The 22264-nt window shown below is 47.4% G+C and overlaps 1 protein-coding gene across 8 annotated transcripts in view; it reads left to right on the top strand.

The window, feature by feature from the left end:
- The window catches only part of LOC118221694 (inactive ubiquitin carboxyl-terminal hydrolase 54-like), a 93033-nt gene that overhangs the window by 66497 nt on the left and 4272 nt on the right, over nt 1–22264 (top strand). For all 8 annotated transcript variants that reach the window (XM_035406995.1, XM_035406993.1, XM_035406989.1 and 5 more), the window contains 11 exons: nt 2743–2889; nt 3688–3837; nt 6165–6333; nt 7550–7732; nt 8125–8728; nt 9392–9525; nt 11674–11835; nt 13136–13255; nt 15386–15575; nt 19849–20801; nt 22078–22208. In XM_035406995.1, the coding sequence (XP_035262886.1) occupies nt 2743–2889; nt 3688–3837; nt 6165–6333; nt 7550–7732; nt 8125–8728; nt 9392–9525; nt 11674–11835; nt 13136–13255; nt 15386–15575; nt 19849–20801; nt 22078–22208 (2943 nt within the window). The remainder of the gene's footprint in view (nt 1–2742; nt 2890–3687; nt 3838–6164; nt 6334–7549; nt 7733–8124; nt 8729–9391; nt 9526–11673; nt 11836–13135; nt 13256–15385; nt 15576–19848; nt 20802–22077; nt 22209–22264) is intronic.

Here is a 22264-nt window from a genome sequence, read left to right as displayed (position 1 = left end):
TCAGCAGCATGTGAAGTGGCCACAGTGAGGTCATCAGCGAGGGGCGTACCTCTCGCTCAGTCAGAGCTGGCTCTCTCCTGTAGTACTGTGTGCACTGTAGATGTACAGCAGTCACTCGCTCACAGGTGAGTGTGGCTGTGAGTGATGCAGAGATATCTTAAAAGGTAGACATGGAGGTGCATAATTGGAGAGAAAAATTGAAAAGATAGAAATATTTGTTGAATTTCTTTTTGGTTAAATACCATAAATCTTAACGCTTGTCAATAAATTGCACTTGAAAGTCATCGTGTTAATTTTGTTTTATTTACAGCCACTGTGTTCAGCCTGTTTAGTTTCTTGCTGCTGTGTTCAGCCTGTTTAGTTTCTTACTGCTGTGTTCAGCCTGTTTAGTTTCTTGCTGCTGTGTTCAGGCTGTTTAGTTTCTTGCTGCTGTGTTCACGCTGTGTAGTTTAAAGCTGCTGTGTTCAGACTGTTCCGTTTAAAGCTTCTGTGGTCAGGCTGTTCTGTTTAAAGCTTCTGTGCTCAGGCTATTCAGTTTAAAGCTTCTGTGGTCAGGCTGTTCAGTTTAAAGCTTCTGTGCTCAGGCTATTCAGTTTAAAGCTGCTGTATTCAGGCTGTTTTTTTTAAAAGCTGCTGTGGCCTTAATAAAAAAAAAATATGTTAAAAAACCACATGAGAACACCCAGCATGTGAAGAGTACACATGTGAATAATCTAAATAATCCTACTGATAAGATGGGAGTGGATAAAGGTAACCTGTGCTATTTCAAGTCACGTGTTTTGTTTTCAGATGTGAAAATTGCAGTTGACATTTTAAAAAGTCAGTGACAGGTGAAAATGTGAAGATGCTAATGACTCAGTGTGACCTATTTCTATGACCTATTTCTATATGAAAATTCATTCATGTGAGAAAAGCTAAGCACACGTGAAACCATTGATTTGAAATTATGATTTTCACACGTGAAAACAACAAGTTTCCCATCTGATTTTTTTTTTTTTGTGAAGGTGTTCAGACAGTTTAAAGCTGTTGTGTTCAGGCTGTTTTCTTCAAAGCGTTTTTTGTTCAGGCTGGTTTGTGTTCAGGCTGTTTTCTTCAAAACGTTTGTGTTCAGGCTGTTTAGTTAAAGCTTTTGTGTTCAGGCTGTTTTCTTCAAAGTGTTTGTGTTCAGGCTGATTTCTTCAAAGCGTTTGTGTTCAGGCTGTTTTCTTCAAAACGTTTGTGTTCAGGCTGTTTAGTTAAAGCTTTTGTGTTCAGGCTGTTTTCTTCAAAGTGTTTGTGTTCAGGCTGATTTCTTCAAAGCGTTTGTGTTCAGGCTGTTTTATTCAAAGCGTTTGTGTTCAGGCTGATTTCTTCAAAGCGTTTGTGTTCAGACTGTTTTCTTCAAAACGTTTGTGTTCAGACTGTTTTCTTCAAAGTGTTTGTGTTCAGGCTGTTTTCTTCAAAGTGTTTGTGTTCAGGCTGGTTCTCCGGGCTCTGATTTCGGCTGGCTTGCGCTCCGTGTTTTTGCATCTCATTCTGGGATGGCTCACGGTGGATCTGTTTGTCCCCTGAGATGAAGGCCACGGTGCCAGAGCCTGGCCCTCTCTGCACATAATCCCTTCCTGTCAAAGGCCGATGCCAGCCCGTACCAGCCTGTGCCGGCCCGTGCCAGCCTGCCCTCTCCCCCTGTTTCCCACGAGGGAGGAAATGTTTTCCTGTGACAAATGTTGCTGATATGGCAGGCACAGCGAGCGTTCTCGAACTGTTAGCACCCGTCCCTCCTTCCTTTTCTCTCTCTCTCCCTCCATCCATCTCTCCCTCCCTCCCTCCCTCCCTCCTTCCTTCTCTCTCTCCCTCCCTCCGTCCATCTCTCCCTCCCTCCTTCCTTCTCTCTCTCTCCCTCCCTCTCCCTTCGCTCTGCCAAGTTGTCGTGGGCCAAGAGCTGACTCAAAAAAAAAAAGTTCTAGAAGCTCCCTAAGCCCTGCTTTCGAGGGTGGTGGCGGGGTGGCGGGCGTGTGGGACTTCGCCTTGGCTCTGGTTTGAAACGGACCAATGTGTGCGAGATCTGAGCAGCCCGGGCCTCGTGCGGGCCACCCGCCCGGCAGTGCGGAGGAGAGGAGCGGTCAGCTCGGTTATGTAACACCGGCGCCATTACGGGCGGGAACTGACCGCCTGCTGGCCTGCCGCGGCGGAGCTCCGCGAGACTGACGCTCTCCCACCGCGGAGCCGGTACAGCGTGTACCTGCCAGCGCCGAGGGGCCCCCAGGGACCGGCTGCCGTGCTGTAGGACACCTTCCGGGGAGGGGGGGCGGGGCCAGCATCCGGGGGGGCGGGGACATGTCTGGGGACGGCTACATGGGAATGCACTCAGGAGAGAGAAAAAACAACTGCAAAAAGAAAGCGCATTTGTCTGGTGTTGACATTCGTGGTAACGTGTGTACTGAGTGTCCGTGCCGGATTGATGGATTGTGTTACGCGCGGAGATGAACCTCCTTTCCCTGTTCTTGTCCTTCTGTCCATGGCAGTGAGATAACCTTCTGTTTCTCAGTCCTTCTGCCCCGCAGTCAACTTACGCTCTCTCTTACGTTTGCTTGTCCTGTGTGTCTCTCTGTCGCACACACCCACAAACCCCCAGCCCTATCTGTGTCTCCTCAACCCTCTCTCACAGGGAGGTAATCCTCTTCTGGTGAAATAACTGTCATCGTTCTCTCTCTCTCTGTCTCTCTCTCCCTCTCTCTCTCTCTCTCTCACTCTCTCACACAGAGTAACTGTGGGGAGATGTTGCGTATTCGGCGGGTGCTGATGAACTCCCCAGAGATCATCACCATAGGCCTGGTGTGGGACTCGGAGAACTCTGACCTGGCTGAAGATGTCATCCACAGCCTGGGCACCTGCCTCCGTCTGGGCGATGTAAGAGACAGCCATAACCGTCAGCCTCCTAGTGTAGACCGCGAACCAACCCTTCCGCTTATTACCGAAGTGACAGCGTGCCATTAAGAAACGCTGAGTCAGTCCAGTTTGCTTGCAAGTGGTTATTTTACTTTGAGACGGAGAGTGAGGAAGAGAGGGAATGATTGAAAGTGGAAAAGTGAGGTTGAGAGGATGATCTTGTCCGAAGAAGGAGAGGAGAGGGAGAAAGCAAGTTATTCACGTCCTTATTTATTCATATTTCTTCATGTGGCAGATGTCCGTATCCACGGCAAATTTGAAAAGATTCAGGGTTTCATCATGGATTGTGAATATCACAGAAGCTAGTACTCATTGTGCGAGTACCCCTGTGCTCTGCTAACTGTACAGAAAAAAACAGAGCTGACCCAAATTGTATGATTCAGGATTGTTGCTAGTTGTTAGCTTTCCTTAAAACTATAGTGATGGCCATCACCAAGACACCTTACATGTGCTTGCTTACAAGTAGAAATATACTTTTTCTCATCTCTGTAAGTGCCTGTTTTGACATGCAGAAGCAGTAATGGATTTCCTTCAGTAAACGAGGTTGACTGTAGGGTGACTTTTAAGGAAACAATATAGGTTGTGCAAATTAGCATGTGGATATCAATTACCACTAGTAGCAGTCTGATGGGGAGCTGTGAACAGAGCCTATGCAAGCATGCTGGAACCTGATTGGCCCACCTCATGCTATGATTAACCCCGATTGGGCCGCTCCATACTGTGGTGAAACCTGATTGGCCCTCTCCTTGTCGCCCACAGCTTTTCTTCCGGGTGACGGATGACAGGGCCAAGCAGTCAGAGCTCTACCTTGTGGGCATGGTGTGTTACTACGGCAAGCATTACTCTACCTTCTTCTTCCAAACCAAGATCCGCAAGTGGATGTACTTTGACGACGCACACGTCAAAGAGGTAATATTCCCAGGGATGGAGGTCTTTTTTGGGGTCCAGAACTAAACCAACTGGCTGCAAACAAACTCCTCCCTCAGACAAAGGGAGTTCATACGTAGTCCCCTTCCTACCTCATATTAACTAACCAATGTATGTTTCTAAGCATAGGACTGTTTCCCTTTAATACTGCTGACACTTTTTACCGCCTTTTTTTTTTAGTTTACCGCCATTTTCTGAGTTTGATAGTGATATTAATCAGGCTTTGGACTTCATGTGCAAGACCTGGGAGACGGCAGCATTTGGCCGTGGTGAACTCCTGCGTGTCGGCCATTCTGTTTCAAAATGAAGTTCTGCTGATTTCTTTTCACTGTTTCACTTTTCTCTCTTTTCCATTCGTCTTAATGAGCCTCAGTGCAACCTCTGAAATGCGCAGCACTAACGCAGAGACACATTGCTATGGTGGAAGTCTCCATGCTGGAAGTAATAGATGAGAGGCTGTTCTTGTGTGTGATTGTAGATATCTGCAGTGCGGTGCAGCACTCTGTTGTAGAAAAAATTTAAATAACACAGAAGGTTGAAGGTTCAAATTTGGCTTTGGCTGAGCATTGCTGATGTACTCGTGGCTGCATTTTTTCCCCCTGAATTGCTTCTGAAAAAAGTACGAATGTGGTAAATTGATTATATTATACAGATTGTGGTTTTTAATTTGCATTCTGTAGTGTTATGTGAAGAAAGAGAAGCACAATGTGAGATTGTTTGATTAAGGATGGCAATTATCTGAATAATGAATGGCCAAGTAATCCCAAAGGTTTCTCTTAATTTTGTCTCCTATTGTAGTGTTTTCTTTTCTCATTATGGTACAGAATGCAAATTAAAAGAAAATTCAATTAAGTAAAATCGATTAAGAATAAAGAAGAAAGCCTCTCTTTAACTCTTGTCTGCATTGCACTAGTTTGAGCACAGCATGCAATACAGGCTGACTGAAAACTTATGAGAATTTTTGTGAGTATTAAACTTCCTGATCTGAGCAGATTAGATTATTCTTATGCAGTAAATAGTCCTTGAATCTGGGCATTGAGAACAAAGTATATTTTCCCATAAACTCAGGTAATCCACAGATATAAGAAAACAGTACACAATTTTGTGATGTAAAGAGAAGGTCTGTTAGGGAGCTGTACCTGTTGGTACAGTACCATGAAAAAAAGTATTTGCCCCTTCCTGATTTCCTGATTTATTATTGCATATTTGTCACACTGAATGGTGTGACTGAATTGTACTATAGACAAAATGTAATATTAGACAAAGGAAATACAGAAGGGTTTAAAAAAAGTAATTTGAAATATATTAGTCTGGAAAGGGTAACAAACCATTTCTAAGGCTCTGGGACTCCACCGAACCACAGTGAGAGCCATTATCTCCAAATGGAGCTCACTTGGAACAGTGGTGAATCTTCCTTGGAGTGGCCGGCCTGCAAAATTTCTCCAAGGGTGCAGCAACAAAAGCACAAAAGATCCCAGGAGAATATCGAAAGAACTGTAGGCTTCTCTAGTTTCAGCTAAAGTCGGTGTTCATGACTCCACAAGAAAGAGACTGGGCAAAAATGCAGTTCCTGACAGAGTAGCAAGGTGGAAACCACTGCTAACCAAGAGAAACATCAAAGCTCATGTCACATTTGCAAAAAAGCGCCCGGATGATCCCCAAGCCTTCTGGGATGATGTTTTGACAGATGAGTCGAAAGCAGAACTTTGTGGACAGCACAGGTCCCGTTATGTCTGCCGTAAAGCAAATTCAGCATTTCAGAGTAAGAACGTCATTCCCGACAGTCAAATGTAGTGGTGGTCCGGGGACGCTTTGCTGCCTTGGGACCTGGATGACTTGCTATTATTGAAGGAACCTGAATTCTGCTCTACCAGGAAATTCTTTGGGAGAATGTCAGGTCGTCTGTTCGTGAGCTGAAGTTGGTAATTGGGTTATGCAGCAAGGCAATTATCCAAAACAAAAAAAGCCACTGCTGTATGGTTGAAAAGAAAAAAAAAGAAAGTTTAGAGTGGCCTCTGCTCAAGCACGTTGTGGCCTGTAGGGTTTAAGCTATTTACTGTGTCAATGGTAAGTGCATTTGAGGAGATGGCTCAAGAGACACTTGGTTGAAATTATGATTCTGAAAAAATTGCACTCTATTACGTGTTATATTATTACTCATTTAACGCAGGCTCTTTTATCTGTTTGAATTAAAAAGAGAAAAGAGGTCTTTGGCTTTTTGTAGCCCGCACACATGCAAACACACCTACTTCTGAAGAATCACTGTGTGCTGCAAATCCATGCTTCCTCTTTTGTGCGTCTCTTGTCAGATCGGGCCCAAGTGGAAGGATGTGGTCTCCCGGTGTATCAAGGGACACTACCAGCCCCTGCTGCTGCTCTACGCTGACCCCCGGGGGACGCCGGTGGCACTGCAGGACCTGCCCACTCACCTCGACCTGCACCACTGCAGCAAGGCTGGCTACGACAGCGAAGACTCAGGTAAGGGAGCCCAGCAGCGACGGCCAGTCAGGAGAAGGGGGCCGCAGGGTAGGAGAAGAGCCCCTGCAGAGGGCTTAGCCTTGTGTTTGAGTAGTTGCCTGAATATCTGGGTGCCCTTGTTTTAAAGTAGTACTATGATTGGCACTGTCGATTTCTCTTGGGGAAACATTCTCAGGTTAACCTTAATGCCATATTTACTTTGGATAATCATGTTATTGTTTTACCAAATTGCCTTTGTACGCTGACGTAGACGTGTTAATGTGTACAAATCATTTGGCCTTGAAATTTGATTTAATTGTTAAAATGGGATGTTCTCATTAGTTATTTAGGTCTTTTGAAAGGTCGGCCATGATGTGTTCGCATCACAAATACATTGAGTGTGACTTTGGCACATTCATTTCAATCCTGCAAAAATATTTCCCAACTGACTAAAAAGAACCTATGAAAATCAAAATATCATTTAACTGTTAAAAATATGAAAACGTGTATGGATGTTTCTCTCAGTTGCACCAAAAGTTTACCTGTAAATGTGAATCCAAGAAAATTAGTCCAACTAGAGAAAAGAAATAAATAAATCACACTGATGTTTGTTCCTCCTTTCGTGGCATGCAGTAGGTAGCCCTTTAGCCAGCAGTAACAGCAAAACAAACTTTTACTACTCTCTCTCTCTTTAACTTTTTCTGTTCATCACAAGCACTATAGATTTGTTTAGGAGTAGATGTGTGTGCGTCAGAGCCGCCATAAGGAATTCGATTTTCCTTTGTAAATTGCCAGACCCGCCCCTTGCTTGTATGATGAACACGGTAAATATTCTAACCTGGTGTTTGAAGTTGTTTATTGGTGTATTGATTTGTTTAACCCTACAGAGCTCTCTCTGTGGTCACACAGTCATTTATTTTGGCACTGAGTCACATCAGGCTATTAAAGGTTAGCTGTGTGAAACTAAAGCCGTCTCTGTTTTTGAGCTTCTATTCAGCTCTGTAGGGATGAAGTTGCTCATTTCCCGAGCAGTAGCTCTAACAGTGAGAGCAGGGCATTTCGGTTTTGGTGTCTTCGCTTTCGGACAGTAGAAGCTGTCACGGCACAGGTGGTGGTTGTGGTGTTTTGGGTGACCTGGGTAAACCGTCCCCTCCCGCCCCCCTTCTCCACCCCACCTGCCTTTAACGTGAGCCCTCGGGCCGCCGTTGTCGTGACGCTCCCTCCTTGCCGGTCCCAGGGCGGGAGCCGTCCATCTCCAGCGACACGCGCACGGACTCCTCGGCGGACAGCTACACGCACCGGCGCTCGCACCCGCACCACGAGTCCATGGCCAGCCGCTTCTCCTCGGACTCGCAGGGCACCGTCGTCTGTCACCCCGACGATGACGACAAGGGCTCCCAGAGCAGCATGGACGCTCCAGGTGTGGGCTCCCTCGCCGTCTCTCCTTCCATCCCCCTTTCTTTCTCATTCTTTCTCAGTTTTCAGTTTTCTAATGCTGTATTTCAAAGAAGCGCAACAACAAAAATAGCAATGCTACGTTTTTTATAGTACACAGTGAAAAATGTCAGTGAGTTTTAGGTGAAAGTCTGAAAATAGCTAGGGAACAAAACTGTAAACAGCTGAAGTGTAAATCATTTCCTCAATACATGTAACATTTGTGAGATATTCAGCTTGCTTCTGTATGCTTAACATAGTTACTGTTATTTATACGGTAATGTTCTGCCAGTATTTTACCATGAGACCAATTCTTTTAAAGTGTAGTTCTCCCCCGCTATCTCTGTCTTTTTCTGCTCCCTCCCTCCCCCCCTCCAGGGGAGACACTGAAAGACCAGCAGACCCCTCGGTCCACACCCAAGCCCTGCCCGTCGGGCCGGCTGAGGGACTTCAAGGACCCGGGGCCCATGGCGCACAGCCGGCCCCTGTCGTCCTCCTCCAGCTCGGGGGTGGGCAGCTCGGAGCCCGGGGCGCGGGCCCACGACTGGGAGGACGAGAGCACCAGCAGCGAGTCCAAGTCCAGCTCCTCCGGGGGGCGCTACCGCCCGGCCTGGAGGCCCCGCCGCGAGGCCCTGAACATCGACAGCATCTTCAGCCGGGAGCGGCCCCGGCAGGCCGGGAGCGGGCCCCCGGGGGCCACAGCCCTGCCGGAGGACGCCGGCGCGCAGGGGGTGGGGACGGGACTCGGGACGGGGACGGGGGCGGGGCCGGGGCCGGGGCCAGGGACGGGATGCGTCCTGACGCCCGTCGCCAGCGTCGTGGAGCGCTGCCCGCCGCCCCCGCCGCCATTGAGGGGGCTCGACCCCCCGCCCCGCCTGATTCAGAGGATGGAGAGTGGCTACGAGAGCAGCGAGAGGAACAGCAACAGCCCTGTCAGCATGGATATGCCCCTTGCTGAGGCAAACAGAGCCGCCCCTCTCAGGTATATGGCGCCCCCTAGAGGCCTGGATGTATCCCCTTGCCCTTGATCTGTATACTAATATAAACTTCTTGGACTATTTTACCAGCTGCTTTAATATAATCTCTCTCTGCAACCACCGTGACTATTTGCTCTAATAGATTACCTGCCTATTACCAGTTAGCCAGCCGGAAAGAATGGGCTTCCCCATTATAGCCCAGGTCCTCCCAGTTTTGTTAAGTTTTTTTCCACCAGTTTTAATGCTTTTTCTTTTTACTATTTTTTCCCCAGTCTTTCCCAATTTTCTATTTTCTGTTTGCTTACGAAGCAGCATCTCTACAAAAATGCTAAAACATTTAATTGAATTGACATGCACATACACACAGATATCACACACAGTACCTGTGCTTGCACACAGATACAGAAACACACGCAGTTACGCGCACACACATGCACACACACACTGACATATACCAGAACACACCTGCAACCATCTGCTTTTACTTACACATCTGCCTGAAAACACACGCACATTAGCTTCTCATTCCAAGACTAACACTGTTCCCTGGTAACTGTATTGGGGCACCTGTTGATGTTTGTGTACGTCTACAAGTGCCCTTATGTGAAGTGACAGATAGTTCTGTAATGCTGGCCGTGTGTCCCCATGCCCCCCCCCCCCCCCCACAGGGACGCTGCGGTGAAGAAACCTTTGACTCCTGTACCGTCCTGGCGCAGTGTCCCCAAATCCAAGAGCAGCAGTGCCATCCTGCAGGACAACAGAACGCCCACACCCTCCTGGAACAGCAGCCACGTCAACCTCGGTGTGTGCGTGGGTTTGCGTGCAACTGTGTATGCGCGTGTGTGGAAGCGGATGTGTGGATTTGTGTGTATTTGTGTGTATTTGTGTGTGTGTGTGTGCATCTACGAACACATACGTGTGCGTGAGAGAGGTGGTGAGTGTGCGCATGGCACCCTCAAGAATAGCTGGAATTTGTTTATATCAGGTTTCACTGGTATGATTTAAAGCACCTTATACATAAGGATCTCAAATGCTGTTCGAGTTAATGGGGCAGATCACCAAATAGAAAAACGCCCATCCGCTGTTGCTGTATTGAGACAGGCTGTGATAACGGTGCCCTTTAAAAGCACGGTCCTTTTAATATTACAGCAGCCTGTCTGGTTTGCCCTACTTTACTGCTAACCAGGATTTTAATAGTAATACATTTTAAATATCAGATCATGCATTGACTGGACAGGAAACGATTATAAATGTATGATATAATGGTAATGTATTTTATATTTCCGTAGTTTTTGTCACAGATTGCAATATTTTAAAATAAATTATATTTAATACCAGTTTTGATATTTCAGTCTTTAAACAAGTTCTTTTGTAAAAGTACATCCAGTATTAGAAAAAATACTGATTAATAAAGGCATGGAGAAACATGTATTAAATTACTTGTTAGATCCATGTTGTCCACCCTTGGCAGTGTGATTGCGTGTGTGTTTGCGTGTGTGTGCGCACGCTCACTTGTGTGCACATGTATAGTGTGCCTTTGTATGTTGGCTGGGGTTTTATGTTAGCAGTTTGTTAAAACATGTTCCGTTTGGTGCATACTGTTGTTCCAGTATTAGTGAGATAATCTTATGTAACATTGCGTAACTCTGAGAGTGTGTGAAAGAGAGCATACTGTATGCTAAATGTCAGTTTAAAAAAAGATACAGAGCATGATTCATAAATAAAATACGATTTACAAAAGTAGAATGCAATTCTCTAATACGGAGTATGATTCACAAATTCATAAATGTAGAGTGCAATTTAAAGACCACAGTTGATGAATTAATCTGAACTATCTGAAATATTCAACAGGATTCACAAATGTGCAATGCAATTTACAAATATTGAGAATGATTCACAAATAACACATATAACACAATTCACAAATGTAGAATGCAATTCAGAGCATGGTTGGGAGGTGAACGTTTTCCCACACCAATAGCAGTCTCTTTTTGAGAAAACCAAACCTTATAGACCAACTACCACATAGGCACTTCCATCTGTCAGTCACTTCAGGCTTAGTGTCATGTGCACCAAACGTGTCATTGTTATGGGAGTGGCTATCAAAGATTTAGCCTCCTAAACATGGTTACAGTAAAATAATTTTTTTTTTAAACTCAACTCTACTCTCTTGATTTGAAGTTGAAACTAAACTTGTTTGCAGTCGACAAGGTCACTTCTCCATTAATAGAACTAGGTAATATAATAGGCTATAATTGCAACCCACACTCAAGCTAGTGCCTTCCTCAGCTTGACAGAACAATTATCTAGCTAGCAAGCCACAGTGAAAGCGTATTCATGTTTTACACATATACGTAATACGCAACATTTTGTCCGTAGTCTAATCTAAAATTTATGGGTTTTAGTTTGAGGAAAAGTAATCCTAAATTTATCCCTTCTCCCTGTTTGTCTCTGTACTGTGTGTGTGTCTCCTTGTGTGTGTGTGTGTGTGTGTGTGTGTGTGTCTGTATGTGTGCGTGTGTGTGTGTGTCCCTGTGTGTGTGCGTGTGTGTCTGTGCTTGTGTGCGTGTCTCCCTGTGTGTGTGTGCGTGTGTCTCCCTGTGTGTTTGTGCACGCGCGTCTCCCCGTGTGTGTGTGTGTCTCCCTATGTGTGTGTGTGTGTGTGTGTGTGTGTGTGTGTGCATGTGTCTCCCTGTGTGTGTGTGCACGCGCGTCTCCCCGTGTGTGTGTGTGTCTCCCTATGTGTGTGTGCGTGTGTGTCTGTGCGTGTGTGCGTGTGTCACCCTGTGTGCGTGTGTGTGTCTCCCTGTGTGTGCGTGTGTGTGTGTGTGTGTGTGTGTGTCTCCCTATGTGTGCGTGTGTGTGTGTGTGTGTGTGTGTGTGTGTGTGTCTCCCTATGTGTGCGTGTGTGTGTGTGTGTGTGTGCGCGCTCGTCCCCCTGTGCACGCAGCCGGTGAAGGCCGCAGCGAGCTGGACGAGCTGCAGGAGGAGGTGGCTCGCCGCGCGCGGCAGCAGGAGCTGCAGAGGGAGAGGGAGAAGGAGAGAGAGGTCGCCATGGGCTTCAACCCCAGACCCAGCAAGTACATGGACCTGGATGAGCTACAGCACCAGGGTAAACACCGCACTACACCAACACCTACGAGAGAGAGAGGGGTGGAGGGGAAGAAGAAAGGGAAAGATAAAGGTAGAGACGGACATAGAGATAGAAAGACAGAGAATCAGGGACGGAGATAGAGTGAGAGAGAAAAAAGGGAGAGAAGAGATGGTAAGGGAGAGGAAGAGCCAGAGAGATCAGCAGTTGAAAAGAGACAGCTTTATGCTTCTCCCATCTTGTAGAAGATATATTTCAGTTAATTAAAAAAATTAGCTGATTTTGCTGATCAATGGGAAAGAGCTGCCAGCGGCCAAAAGCCCCACTTACTGGACAGTATGTACCTCAGCCCCACCACTTGAGGGACAATATTAGAAGTGTTTACATTTAAAAATGCTTTTCTAATTATTAAATATAGAGCCTGTTTATTATTTTGCTGTTAAAGTAACCATTCGGATAACTAGAGTGAATGGTCTTCAGTTAAAATTGTTTCACTACAGTACTGCTTGTATTTATGTATTGTCAATATATAGTCCATGTATATCATGTCAGTAAAGCATGTTGAATCGAATTAATGAGAGAGGAATAAGCGCAGAGGGTGTGGAAAGAAAGGGAGAAACTGCGTTAGAGAGAGGTAGGTGAGACTACAGGGAGGAAGAGGATCTGGCAGATAGCTCCAGGTAATGCAGAGCCGGAGCGAGAGGAAGGGGGCGGGTGCGGCTCAGAGGAGGTGAAGGCTGCAGCTGATTGGGCGAGGGAGCTGTGACAGTTGGCGGCACCAGTCTCGTCCGCCCGTCGGCCGCGCCGTTAGACCGAGCTGAAGTCTTGTGAGTCTCAGTCAGTGTGGGGTTCCAGAAAAGAGGGCGGGGCGGGGTGTGACCTGGTAGCCTGGTCATGTACAGGACGGTCCTCTGCGTTCGACGGAGGTACTGTTGGTCTGCACTCTACGCATTGGGTAGCTACATACTGTGTTGTAAGCAACAGCCAAGAAAACAAGTAACATGGAGCCCTATCCACTATGAAGGGAAATACAGAACATGCAGAAATGCACAAACATGTACACATATGCCTACGCAGACACAGCTGTACATACGTGACGCTCGCACAACATGTGCTTATTGGTATGGGGCCTGCTTGCCAGTGGGCGGGGCCGTGGGACACGGTTGTGGGAGGGGCAGTAGGCGGGGTTTATTTCCAGGTCTGTTGGAGGGGGTATGTACGCACGGGGGCGTGGCTGTGGGCGGGGAGGCGGGACGGGCTCGTCCCCCGGGGGCCCCGCTCACAGCCGCGCGCCCCGTTGCCTTGGTGTCTTGCTCCGCAGGGACGGGGGACGGCTCTGAGCGCTGCCTCGCCGAGGCCGACGCCCTGCTAGAGCAGTCCCTGCGTCTCGAGCAGGGCTCGGACCTGGCCGCGGCGCTGTGCGTCTGCAACCAGGCAGTGTGTAAGTAACCCCGGCCCGCTGCTGCTGCTGCCGCCGCCGCTGCCCCTGCCCCCGCCGCTACCGCTACCGCTAGCGCTAGCGCCGACGCTGCTGCTGCTCCATGCTCCCGACTGCGTGTGCTTCCGTCTGTCCTTCAGCTCTTCCGCCCGCCCGTCCGTCCGTCCGTTCCGTCTTGTGCCGTCCCGTCCTGTCTCGTCTTATCCCGCCTCGTCCGGCGCGTCATTTCCGTCTGTCCCTCAGGTCGTTGTCACGGAGACAGGCCGCCCGCCCTGCGCAGGAGATCCGAACACGCCTTCCCTCCGAGGCGGCGCTGTTGCTGGATGCGGACACGCTGGCAGGCGGCGCTCTCCAACTTCAGCTTCCTGTGGAGCGCGCTCGTACATCCCTGTTACCGCCGTCCCGCCCTGCGAACAAATTAAAAATGGCAGCTCCAGGGGGGCGGCGGGCGGTGGGTGGGACAGGGTCGCTAAAATTGCACATTTCACACAGTGTACTACCTCTCTGTCCTCCGGTCGGTTGTTTTGGCCGTCATGGCAGGGGGTATAACAGCCTGCGCGGGTACTGATAGGGGAACATTTTTGGGCTGTTCGAGGTCCGGGCCGTTCTATTTTTGAGCAGCGGATCAGAAGCGGTTTATTTAGGCCAGCCGCGCTCCCCTGTCTGTGTTAATGCCGAAGAGGAGGAGGCACTTTACACAGAGCTGCTCGCGCTCACCAGTGCCAAACCAACCCAAACCCAAACCCCCCCCCCCCCTCCCCCTTTTTGCTGGGTAGGGGGTACGAGGGGGAGTTGCCTCTGCGCCTGGTGTCCTGCCTTCGTCACTTGCGGCCTTACGTTTGCCAGCGTATCACAAGAGCCGGGGCGAAGAAAGGCGCTTCTCTCTTGTTGATCTCACGCACACACACACGCGCGGACAAACGCACGCACGCACGCACGGACGGGGGTGGCGCACCGGGATTCTGAGTCAGACCCCCTCCCCCCCCCATTGCAGATTTGTGTCCCCGTCCCGACTCGAGTCCTTCTGTGGCCGTCTGTGTGTCGCTGTGCTCGGTCCCGCTTTCTTTGTCTCTAACAACAACGCCACCCACTACCTCCCCACACGCAAACGTATAGCATATAGCACTCCTGCACCTCCGTGGTCTCTGATCCTGTCGTTTGACGGCAGGGTTCTCCAGCAACTCTTAGCGTGATTTTTCTTGGTCCTGGAGCGTGTGCCTATTGACGAAAGGTAATGAAATTTACCCTAAATCAAATGCAAAATTTACCCTAAGTCAAATGTCATTACCTTTAGTTAAACCCTGGGGCAATGACAACAAACCTTGAGCTAAACAGTCTCTCAGGTTCAGTGATGCATAGTCACTCCGGTCGGCCCCTTGAAGTAGACATTGTTCCTGCATAAGAGCAACTCTTATTTGGCCATTTCCCATAGAAATTTAGTCAAATTTGATTAAATATTATGTTCAGATCATCCACTTCTGCTGCTCTTACCCATAAAAATACTGAAGTGATGAGCACTGTATGTGTCTTATCGTTTCAGTTAGCTGATGGCTAAAGAGGTGAGATGAAGTGGCCCCTTTGAACATATCATATTTGGCAAAAGAAAGCAGCTTTAAAACCCATTACTAGATTCATCTTTTAACACTGTTATCTTTTAGCTTGGTTCATTTATTTCATTATTATTATTATTATTATTATTATTATTTTATCGTTTTTTTTCCATTCTGGTTTGGGGACATGTGTAGCGGTTTCCTTTTAAAACCAAAGTTGTACAGAGACCAAGAAGCTCTATTGGCCTAAACCGCTCCATCTTCCCTATGAAATGTCACTCACGTAACATGCCTCCTGCACTGTATCTGTGTGCATTTGTGTGTGTGTGTGTATGTGTGTGTGTGTGCACGCACGTGCATGTGTGTGTGTGTGTGTGCGTGTAAACGGGTTGTGTGGGGTTGTCCCTGCCCCACTCTGAGCCCTCTTTTATAAATTCACAACTTTGTGTTTTCTGTGTAACAGACAGAGAGGACTTTGCATGCTCTCCATAACTCAGCTCTTTTTTTCCTGCGTTTCTTTCTTTCCTTTACTTTCTGCTTTTTTGTTTCTTTTGCTTTTGTTTGTTTGTTTGTTTGTTTTTAGCCAAACTAAGACTTGCCATGCATGAGGGCAGAACTCACACTCATAGCAGGACAATGGCTGCAGAAACCAAGCTGCAAAAGTGCATGAGGAGAGCACGGGGCCTACAGCAGCGCATGCAGCCGCAGCCGCAGCCGCAACCGCAACCGCAACCGGCGCAGCAGGAGCAGACCCGCCCACAGGGGCCTCCCAGGTACCAGTTCCGTTTCCCCCGTGTGTCCCAGCTCCGCAGTGAGGTGTGCCCTGTCTCAGACTCTGTGTGCGTTGTTTATGTCCTACATTTTACCTGTCAGCCGTGTCTGAGATTAGCCTAATCCTGCAGGGCACTGCCAGTGTCCTGTGGGACCTTTCCTTTGAGGTGAGTGCGATCACGAGATGCAGTCTAGTTTTTCCTTCATAATGAAGCTGCCATTATGGAGGTCTGGGTCTTCAGAAAGTTGGACTTACGGAGGTGGGAACACCTACCAATGGAGGAGGAAGAGGAAGAGGAGGAGCCTTAGCCTCTCTCACCTCAGCTGGGGAAGGCCAGCCAGCGAGTTGAGCATGTGCTTCACAGTTTGAGTCCTTTGTGCTCTGCACAGCTTTGTGCAAGTTCCACACACATTCTGATGTGATAGCAGCTTGCATTGTTCTCCGGACTTTCAAAATTTTCAACATTTGTCTCTTTGCACCTGAATATTTACTGCAGAATATTTACGGAGTAGCCTTTTTTTGGGTGCAACAGCAAACCTCGCCCACATTCTGTACTCTGTAATAGATGTGCTATCCTTGGCCCTTGCTCTAACCATTACCAAAGGGACATAGATTGGGAAACCATCAATGATTTATTGAGGAGTAAAGCCTCAGTGTAAGCAAACTGTACTTTTTCTTTCTTTGGAATGGTGGGCTAACATTCAAACAAACGTGAGAGAGTGGCTTAACCTGTGCAAACGGCACACATTTCCCATGTTTGCAGGAAGTGATATTTTTTATTTATCCTCCAGAAACAGCAGCTTTCCTCTCGTTGTCTTGCTGTAGCTTCTTCTTTGACTCCACTTGCCTACTTGCAATCTGGGTGCTCACCTTGTGTTATTTTCCATTACATCACAAGCTTTTCCATATATGGTAAAGGAGGCCTTGCCGTCCTCCTTGCGGATGAAATAAAACTGCATTCTCAATCGATGAAACTGCGCCCTTCGTCATTCACTGACAAGGATCGATCAATGTTGGGTGATGACTCAAAGCCCTATTTCACTCTGTGCGTACCCCAGTTTCACTGGGACGTCCCGTGTGCTGGAAGATGAGGGTAGAAGACAAGTGAGCCTGTCCCAGCCTGTTGCTGTGATTGTAAATATTAACTTCAATTTCAGCGTTCAGACAGAGGTGCAGATCACACGATGGACACCGTTTTCTCAGCGATTCTGGGCATGGGAAGACAGGGGAAACGTCTCCGTTGTTCTTCGGTGGTAAGAAAATATAAAAAACAGAACCCAAAAAAAAGAGAAATGTACGTCATGGTTTTTTTTTTTATTCTTTTTTTTTTTTTTACCATGGTCACACATCACCATGGGGAAAAGGGTGTATTTTTAGTTTGGTTGCCATGGAAACAGTTTGCCTTACCATTTGTATGTTAGCTGCTGATTAGAACTTGAGGCTTTGGGCTTCACGTATATGAAAGGTAGAGATGACTGCAGGACTCGTGGTTGTGGCCGGTGTGAAGTGTGGCTAGGCTGAATCTGTGAGCGTTCGGATTTCATCGTTAATTGTCCCCTTCCCATCGCCCCTCATAGCCGCCCCTCTGGACAGGGTCGGGGAACAGACGCTGGGCTTGTGTAATCACATGCTTAACTCTCACGAACATCTAAAGAAATGTTCTCTTTTACTTCCTTAAAGAACAGACCAAGAGAGACTATTCATTTTTTGTGGCTTAAGGCAGATACAACAGCTTATGCTATGTTCCATTTGAAGAAATCTAGACAACATCAAGGACAAAAACAAGTACGTTCTAATAAAACGAAGATCTAAAGAAATTTTCTCCATTGCTTCCTTAAAGAGTAGTCCATGAGAGACTACTCTTTTTTATTGCTGAGTGTCGACATAATAACCTGAGTTATGTTCCACTTGAATTTGGATAATCTCAAGAGCAAAAACAAATATTTTTTTAAGAAAAAAATATATCTAAGAAAGATATATTGTTTGGGGGGGCCCTTGCACATCGATTTTAATGATTTAAAAAAAAAAATCACATTTCTACCAAACTCTGAATTAAATGCAATGTGCTAATTTGTGTTAATACTTTCTGTTCAGGGATGATTTGTCCTCTTCAACCACATTATGTCAAATATGTGTACAAGTTCCATAAAGAATGAGAGCCCTGTGCTCAGGACTTCTAACCAGTTAGTTCAACAAACGCTTTCATATTCTGTAATTTGCTGTATTTCAGACTGCCCTTCAGAAAGACATTCAGCATTTTAATTAATTGAATTATAGACTGACGTGAAATCAGTGGGTGCTAACTGCTAAATGTGTGGGCGCTTGGTCTACTGAGATAAAAAATTATTCATAGACTAAGCAAAGGGCCATGAACCAAACTTGATTTGTGTTAAAATAAGCTTAAGGAATATATAAATATCACTGTTACAATGGCCTGAGGTGGTCTACTGGTTGGCTGTAATAAAAAGCCAGAACACACGTGATTTTTGAAAAGCCGAAACACACAAATAAGAATAAGGTTATCTCACTCTTCCAATGCCATAAATCACACGAATCCTATCAAAGCACATCATTGTGAAACAAGCCAACTGATCCTCCATTTTGTCACCTAGCTTGGTTTGGCCTGGCTGTTCTCTGGTACTGGAGGGCTACAGTGTATGCAGGTCTAACCAACCCTGGTCCTCCGGGTCCACAGTGCCTACCGACCTGCAGCTTCCGAGTTACTCTTTGTTCAGTCACATGACTGGTAGTGTTGTATGCCCACTTGCTACAGAATCCTGGAATTCCAAATTTTATTGTATGAAAGTTGTTTTGCATACTGAAAGTAGCGTATGTTGTCCATCAATAAAATGAGTCCAACTCATTACAAACTGTAAGCTTTGACATGCCTTGTTTTGTCTCTGTTTGGATCTTTTATCCCTTTGCCCTCTGTACAGGAACACAATGACATTTGATGTCATTATACTCATGTTCTTCCTCACATTCTTTTATTCTTCTCGCTCATTCGACTCTTCAAAAAATGGATAAGATGGAAGTTTAATGCCTGGAATCTGTGAAGGAAAGATTTTTGTTGATCAGGATTTACAGTAGGATGTTACTATCTGGTTAATATGTTATTAATAGTCATTACTAGTTGGTTGGTAGGGTGCTGTCAAGTGGTCACAAGGTGAGTATTGGTGGTTGCTAGGGCGTTGCTTGGCGGTTGCTAGGGTGAATGAGTTGGTCACTTAGGCATCACTATATGGTTGCTAGGGCGTCACTGGTTGATTGCTAGAGTGCTGCTAAGTAATAACAGGTAGTTGCTTGGTGATTGCTTGCCTGTTACCAGGTGGATACTATAGTGATTGCTGGGTGGTTGCTAGGCAGTTGCTAGCTGGTTTCTAGGGTGCCGGTTGCTGGTTGTTAAGGCGCTGGGCTGAGGGAACATAGAGCTTAAAATTGCTGGGGAAATTCTTTGAGGAAACAGAAAATGGAACACCCCATATAGAACATTGGTTTAAATTGGGAGGAATTGCATTGAGATAACATAGGGCTGAGAAGTGGGATGACCCCCATCATGCCAGTGTGCATGAAAAAGACCATTGATTGTGGGGTTCTGGGATTGACAAGGGAGGATTTTTTTTGGGCTTATGGATTTATGAAAGACATTATTGTGCTTTCTTTGGCATTATCGCTTACTGTACATGCAAGGTAATGGGAAGACTGACGATGGCTCATCGTACACGTGGTAAAACATGAGATGGCAAAATATAGTGTTTACGCCCCCTCCCTTTTTGTGAGGGGGCGTGCTCACCGGCTCAGGCGCCTATACATAGCTCAATGGCTGCCTCTGGTCTCAAAGGACATGTGGTGTACTCATGCTCCCTGCAGAATCATAAATGGAGCATCCGGTAAGGTCATCTGTGTGGTCTTCTGTGAGATCATCAGTAAGGTCTGTAAGGTTTTCCATAAGGTCATCTGTAAGGCCATCTTTAAGGTCATTTGCAAGATCCTCTGTAAGGTCAACTGTAAGGTCATCTGTGTGATCTTCTGTGTGGTCTTTAAAATTTGCTGTGAGGACATCTGTTATCTGTAATTTTGTCTGTAAGGCTGTGTGTAAGGTGTTCTTTAAGGTTTTCTTTGGCATTTACTGTGTGGAGAAATTGTCCCATTTGTTGGGTCAGGAGTAGAGCAGTGCCATCGATGAGCCATTTCGTATTGGTTTTTATAATACTTACTGATTGGCTGAGAGTCACTGACCCCGCCTTCTCCCTTCTTACCCCTTTCCCCTACAGTGAACAGCCTGGCTCGGTCCAAGTATTGCTGACAACCAATAAGGAAGGGGATTGGGAAGTAGGCCAGGACACCGCCCTTGGCCCGCCCTCTCCTCTTCACGCCAAGCCCCTCCCCCCTTGTAGAAACTCGCTCTCCGACCCTCTGAGCCATGTCCTGTCTCCCTGCCCCCTCCCGCCTGTGGGGCCGCAAAGGAACCAGGGTGATCACCCACCCCCTTCCCCTCCAAAATGGAGGGACACCGCTGAGCTCTCCAACATCATCCAGACCTCAGGTCCACGGATCCGTCCTGTCCACAGAAACAACGCCACGTCTTTACCCGCACTGCCCCTTGACTGCCGGGGGTCTGAGGGGGAGGGGCTTGCCCCACCAGAGCTCCCGCCCCCTCCCCCTCCCCCACCTCCGCTCCCACCTCTACAACGCCAGGCTGCCAGCCAAGTCCCAGCGCATGAGTCACGACACAGCAACGGCCCCTCACCGGCTCTCACAGAGCCAGAGAAGAGGGTTGCCAAGGCAGGGTCCGCTTCCCCACAGTCACTCTGGATCTCTCCTCGTGCACACCCCGCTGCTCCATCTCCCACAAGCCCTGGGCTGGCCCCTCCTACTCGCCACTGGTCCTCCTGGAGCCTGGACAGGCCGGACAGCGTGGTTGCTGCTTTCCACACCCCGCCCGATCGCCACACCAGGCTGTCCCCTCTGCCCCACCCTACCCCGAGCATGCCAGGTCACCCCTCCCCACCTCAGGAAGCGGCTGAGCCCGGCACTCAGGCGCCAGAGGAAGGCCGGGGCGGGATCATCGGCCGCTACTACAATTCCCAGCATGCCCCGGGCAGAGGGAGAACATCGCCAGAGGAGGAGCTCTCTGAGCTGGACTCCCTCTACCAGGCCAGCCTGCAGGCCGGTCCCTGCCTCCCTCGGGCCCCACAAGGTGCCAGCTCGCCAGCCTGGAAACTAGGTAACCCTTTTCTCCAATTGAACACCCCATTGGTGAACATAGTATTTTAATGAGTTGAAAAATTATTTTAATTGGACCAGGTGAACATAATCTAAACCTAAATAAAATTGTATTTTGTGGAATAAGAAAAGGAAATGCAGGGATGATTTCTATCAAGGTGCATCAAGGTTTGTGGCCATCACACGGAATATTTATAAGTGCTTGCTTTTAGGTTTCTGTTTTATTTTTAAAAGACAGACTCTGTGTGCCTTTTACTATCTGGATAATAGATGCACTGCAATGGCTAATACCCTGTATGGCAACAGTATAATCGTTGATGAAGACTGATAGGTAAAGGCACACAGGTGTAGGCATTCATACAGGTAAAGGCTAACAGGTGTAGGCATTCAGACAGGTAAAGGCTAACAGGTGTAGTCATTCAGACAGGTAAAGGCTCACAGGTGTAGTTATTCAGACAGGTAAAGGCTAACAAGTGTAGGCATGCAGACAGGTAACGTTTCACAGGTGTAGGCATTCAGACAGGTAAAGGCTCACAGGTGTAGGCATTCAGACAGGTAAAGGCTAACAGGTGTAGGCATGCAGACAGGTAAAGGCTAACAGGTGTAGACATGCAGACAGGTAAAGGTTCACAGGTGTAGTCATTCAGACAGGTAAAGGCTAACAGGTGTAGGCATGCAGACAGGTAAAGGCTCACAGGTGTAGGCATTCAGACAAGTAAAGGCTAACGGTTGTAGGCATGCAGACAGGTAAAGGCTCACAGGTGTAGGCATTCAGACAGGTAAAGGCTAACAGGTGTAGTCATTCAGACAGGTAAAGGCTAACAGGTGTAGGTATGCAGACAGGTAAAGGATAACAGGTGTAGGCATGCAGACAGGTAAAGGCTAACAGGTATAGACATTCAGACAGGTAAAGACTGACAGGTGTAGGCATTCAGACAGGTAAAGACTGACAGGTGTAGGCATGCAGACAAATAAAGTTTCACAGGTGTAGGCATTCAGGCAGGTAAAGACTGGCAGGTATAGGCATTCAGACAGGTAAAGACTGACAGGTATAGACATTCAGACAGGTAAAGACTGGCAGGTATAGGCATTCAGACAGGTAAAGACTGACAGGTATAGGCATTCAGACAGGTGAAGACTGACAGGTATAGACATTCAGACAGGTAAAGACTGGCAGGTATAGACATTCAGACAGGTAAAGACTGGCAGGTATAGGCATTCAGACAGGTAAAAGCTAACAGGTGGATGGGGTGGTTAATCCTTTGGTCTCCTTGCAGGGCCGGTGATGGCACACACCCGTCTCCCTGGGACAGCCCCGCCCGGACGGTCCCGAACGCCCACAGCAGAGATAGAGAAGACTGTGTACAGAGCCCCGGGCTGCGTAAGCACTGCTGACTACCAACAAGTGGTGAGTGTTAATGTATCATACATACATACATACATACATACATACATACATACATA

Source organism: Anguilla anguilla, chromosome 2 (assembly GCF_013347855.1).
Source record: "Anguilla anguilla isolate fAngAng1 chromosome 2, fAngAng1.pri, whole genome shotgun sequence".
In the NCBI taxonomy this organism is placed as follows: Eukaryota; Metazoa; Chordata; class Actinopteri; order Anguilliformes; family Anguillidae; genus Anguilla; species Anguilla anguilla.
Note: the sequence above shows the minus strand (reverse complement) of the source record. Positions and strands in the feature narration are given on the sequence as shown.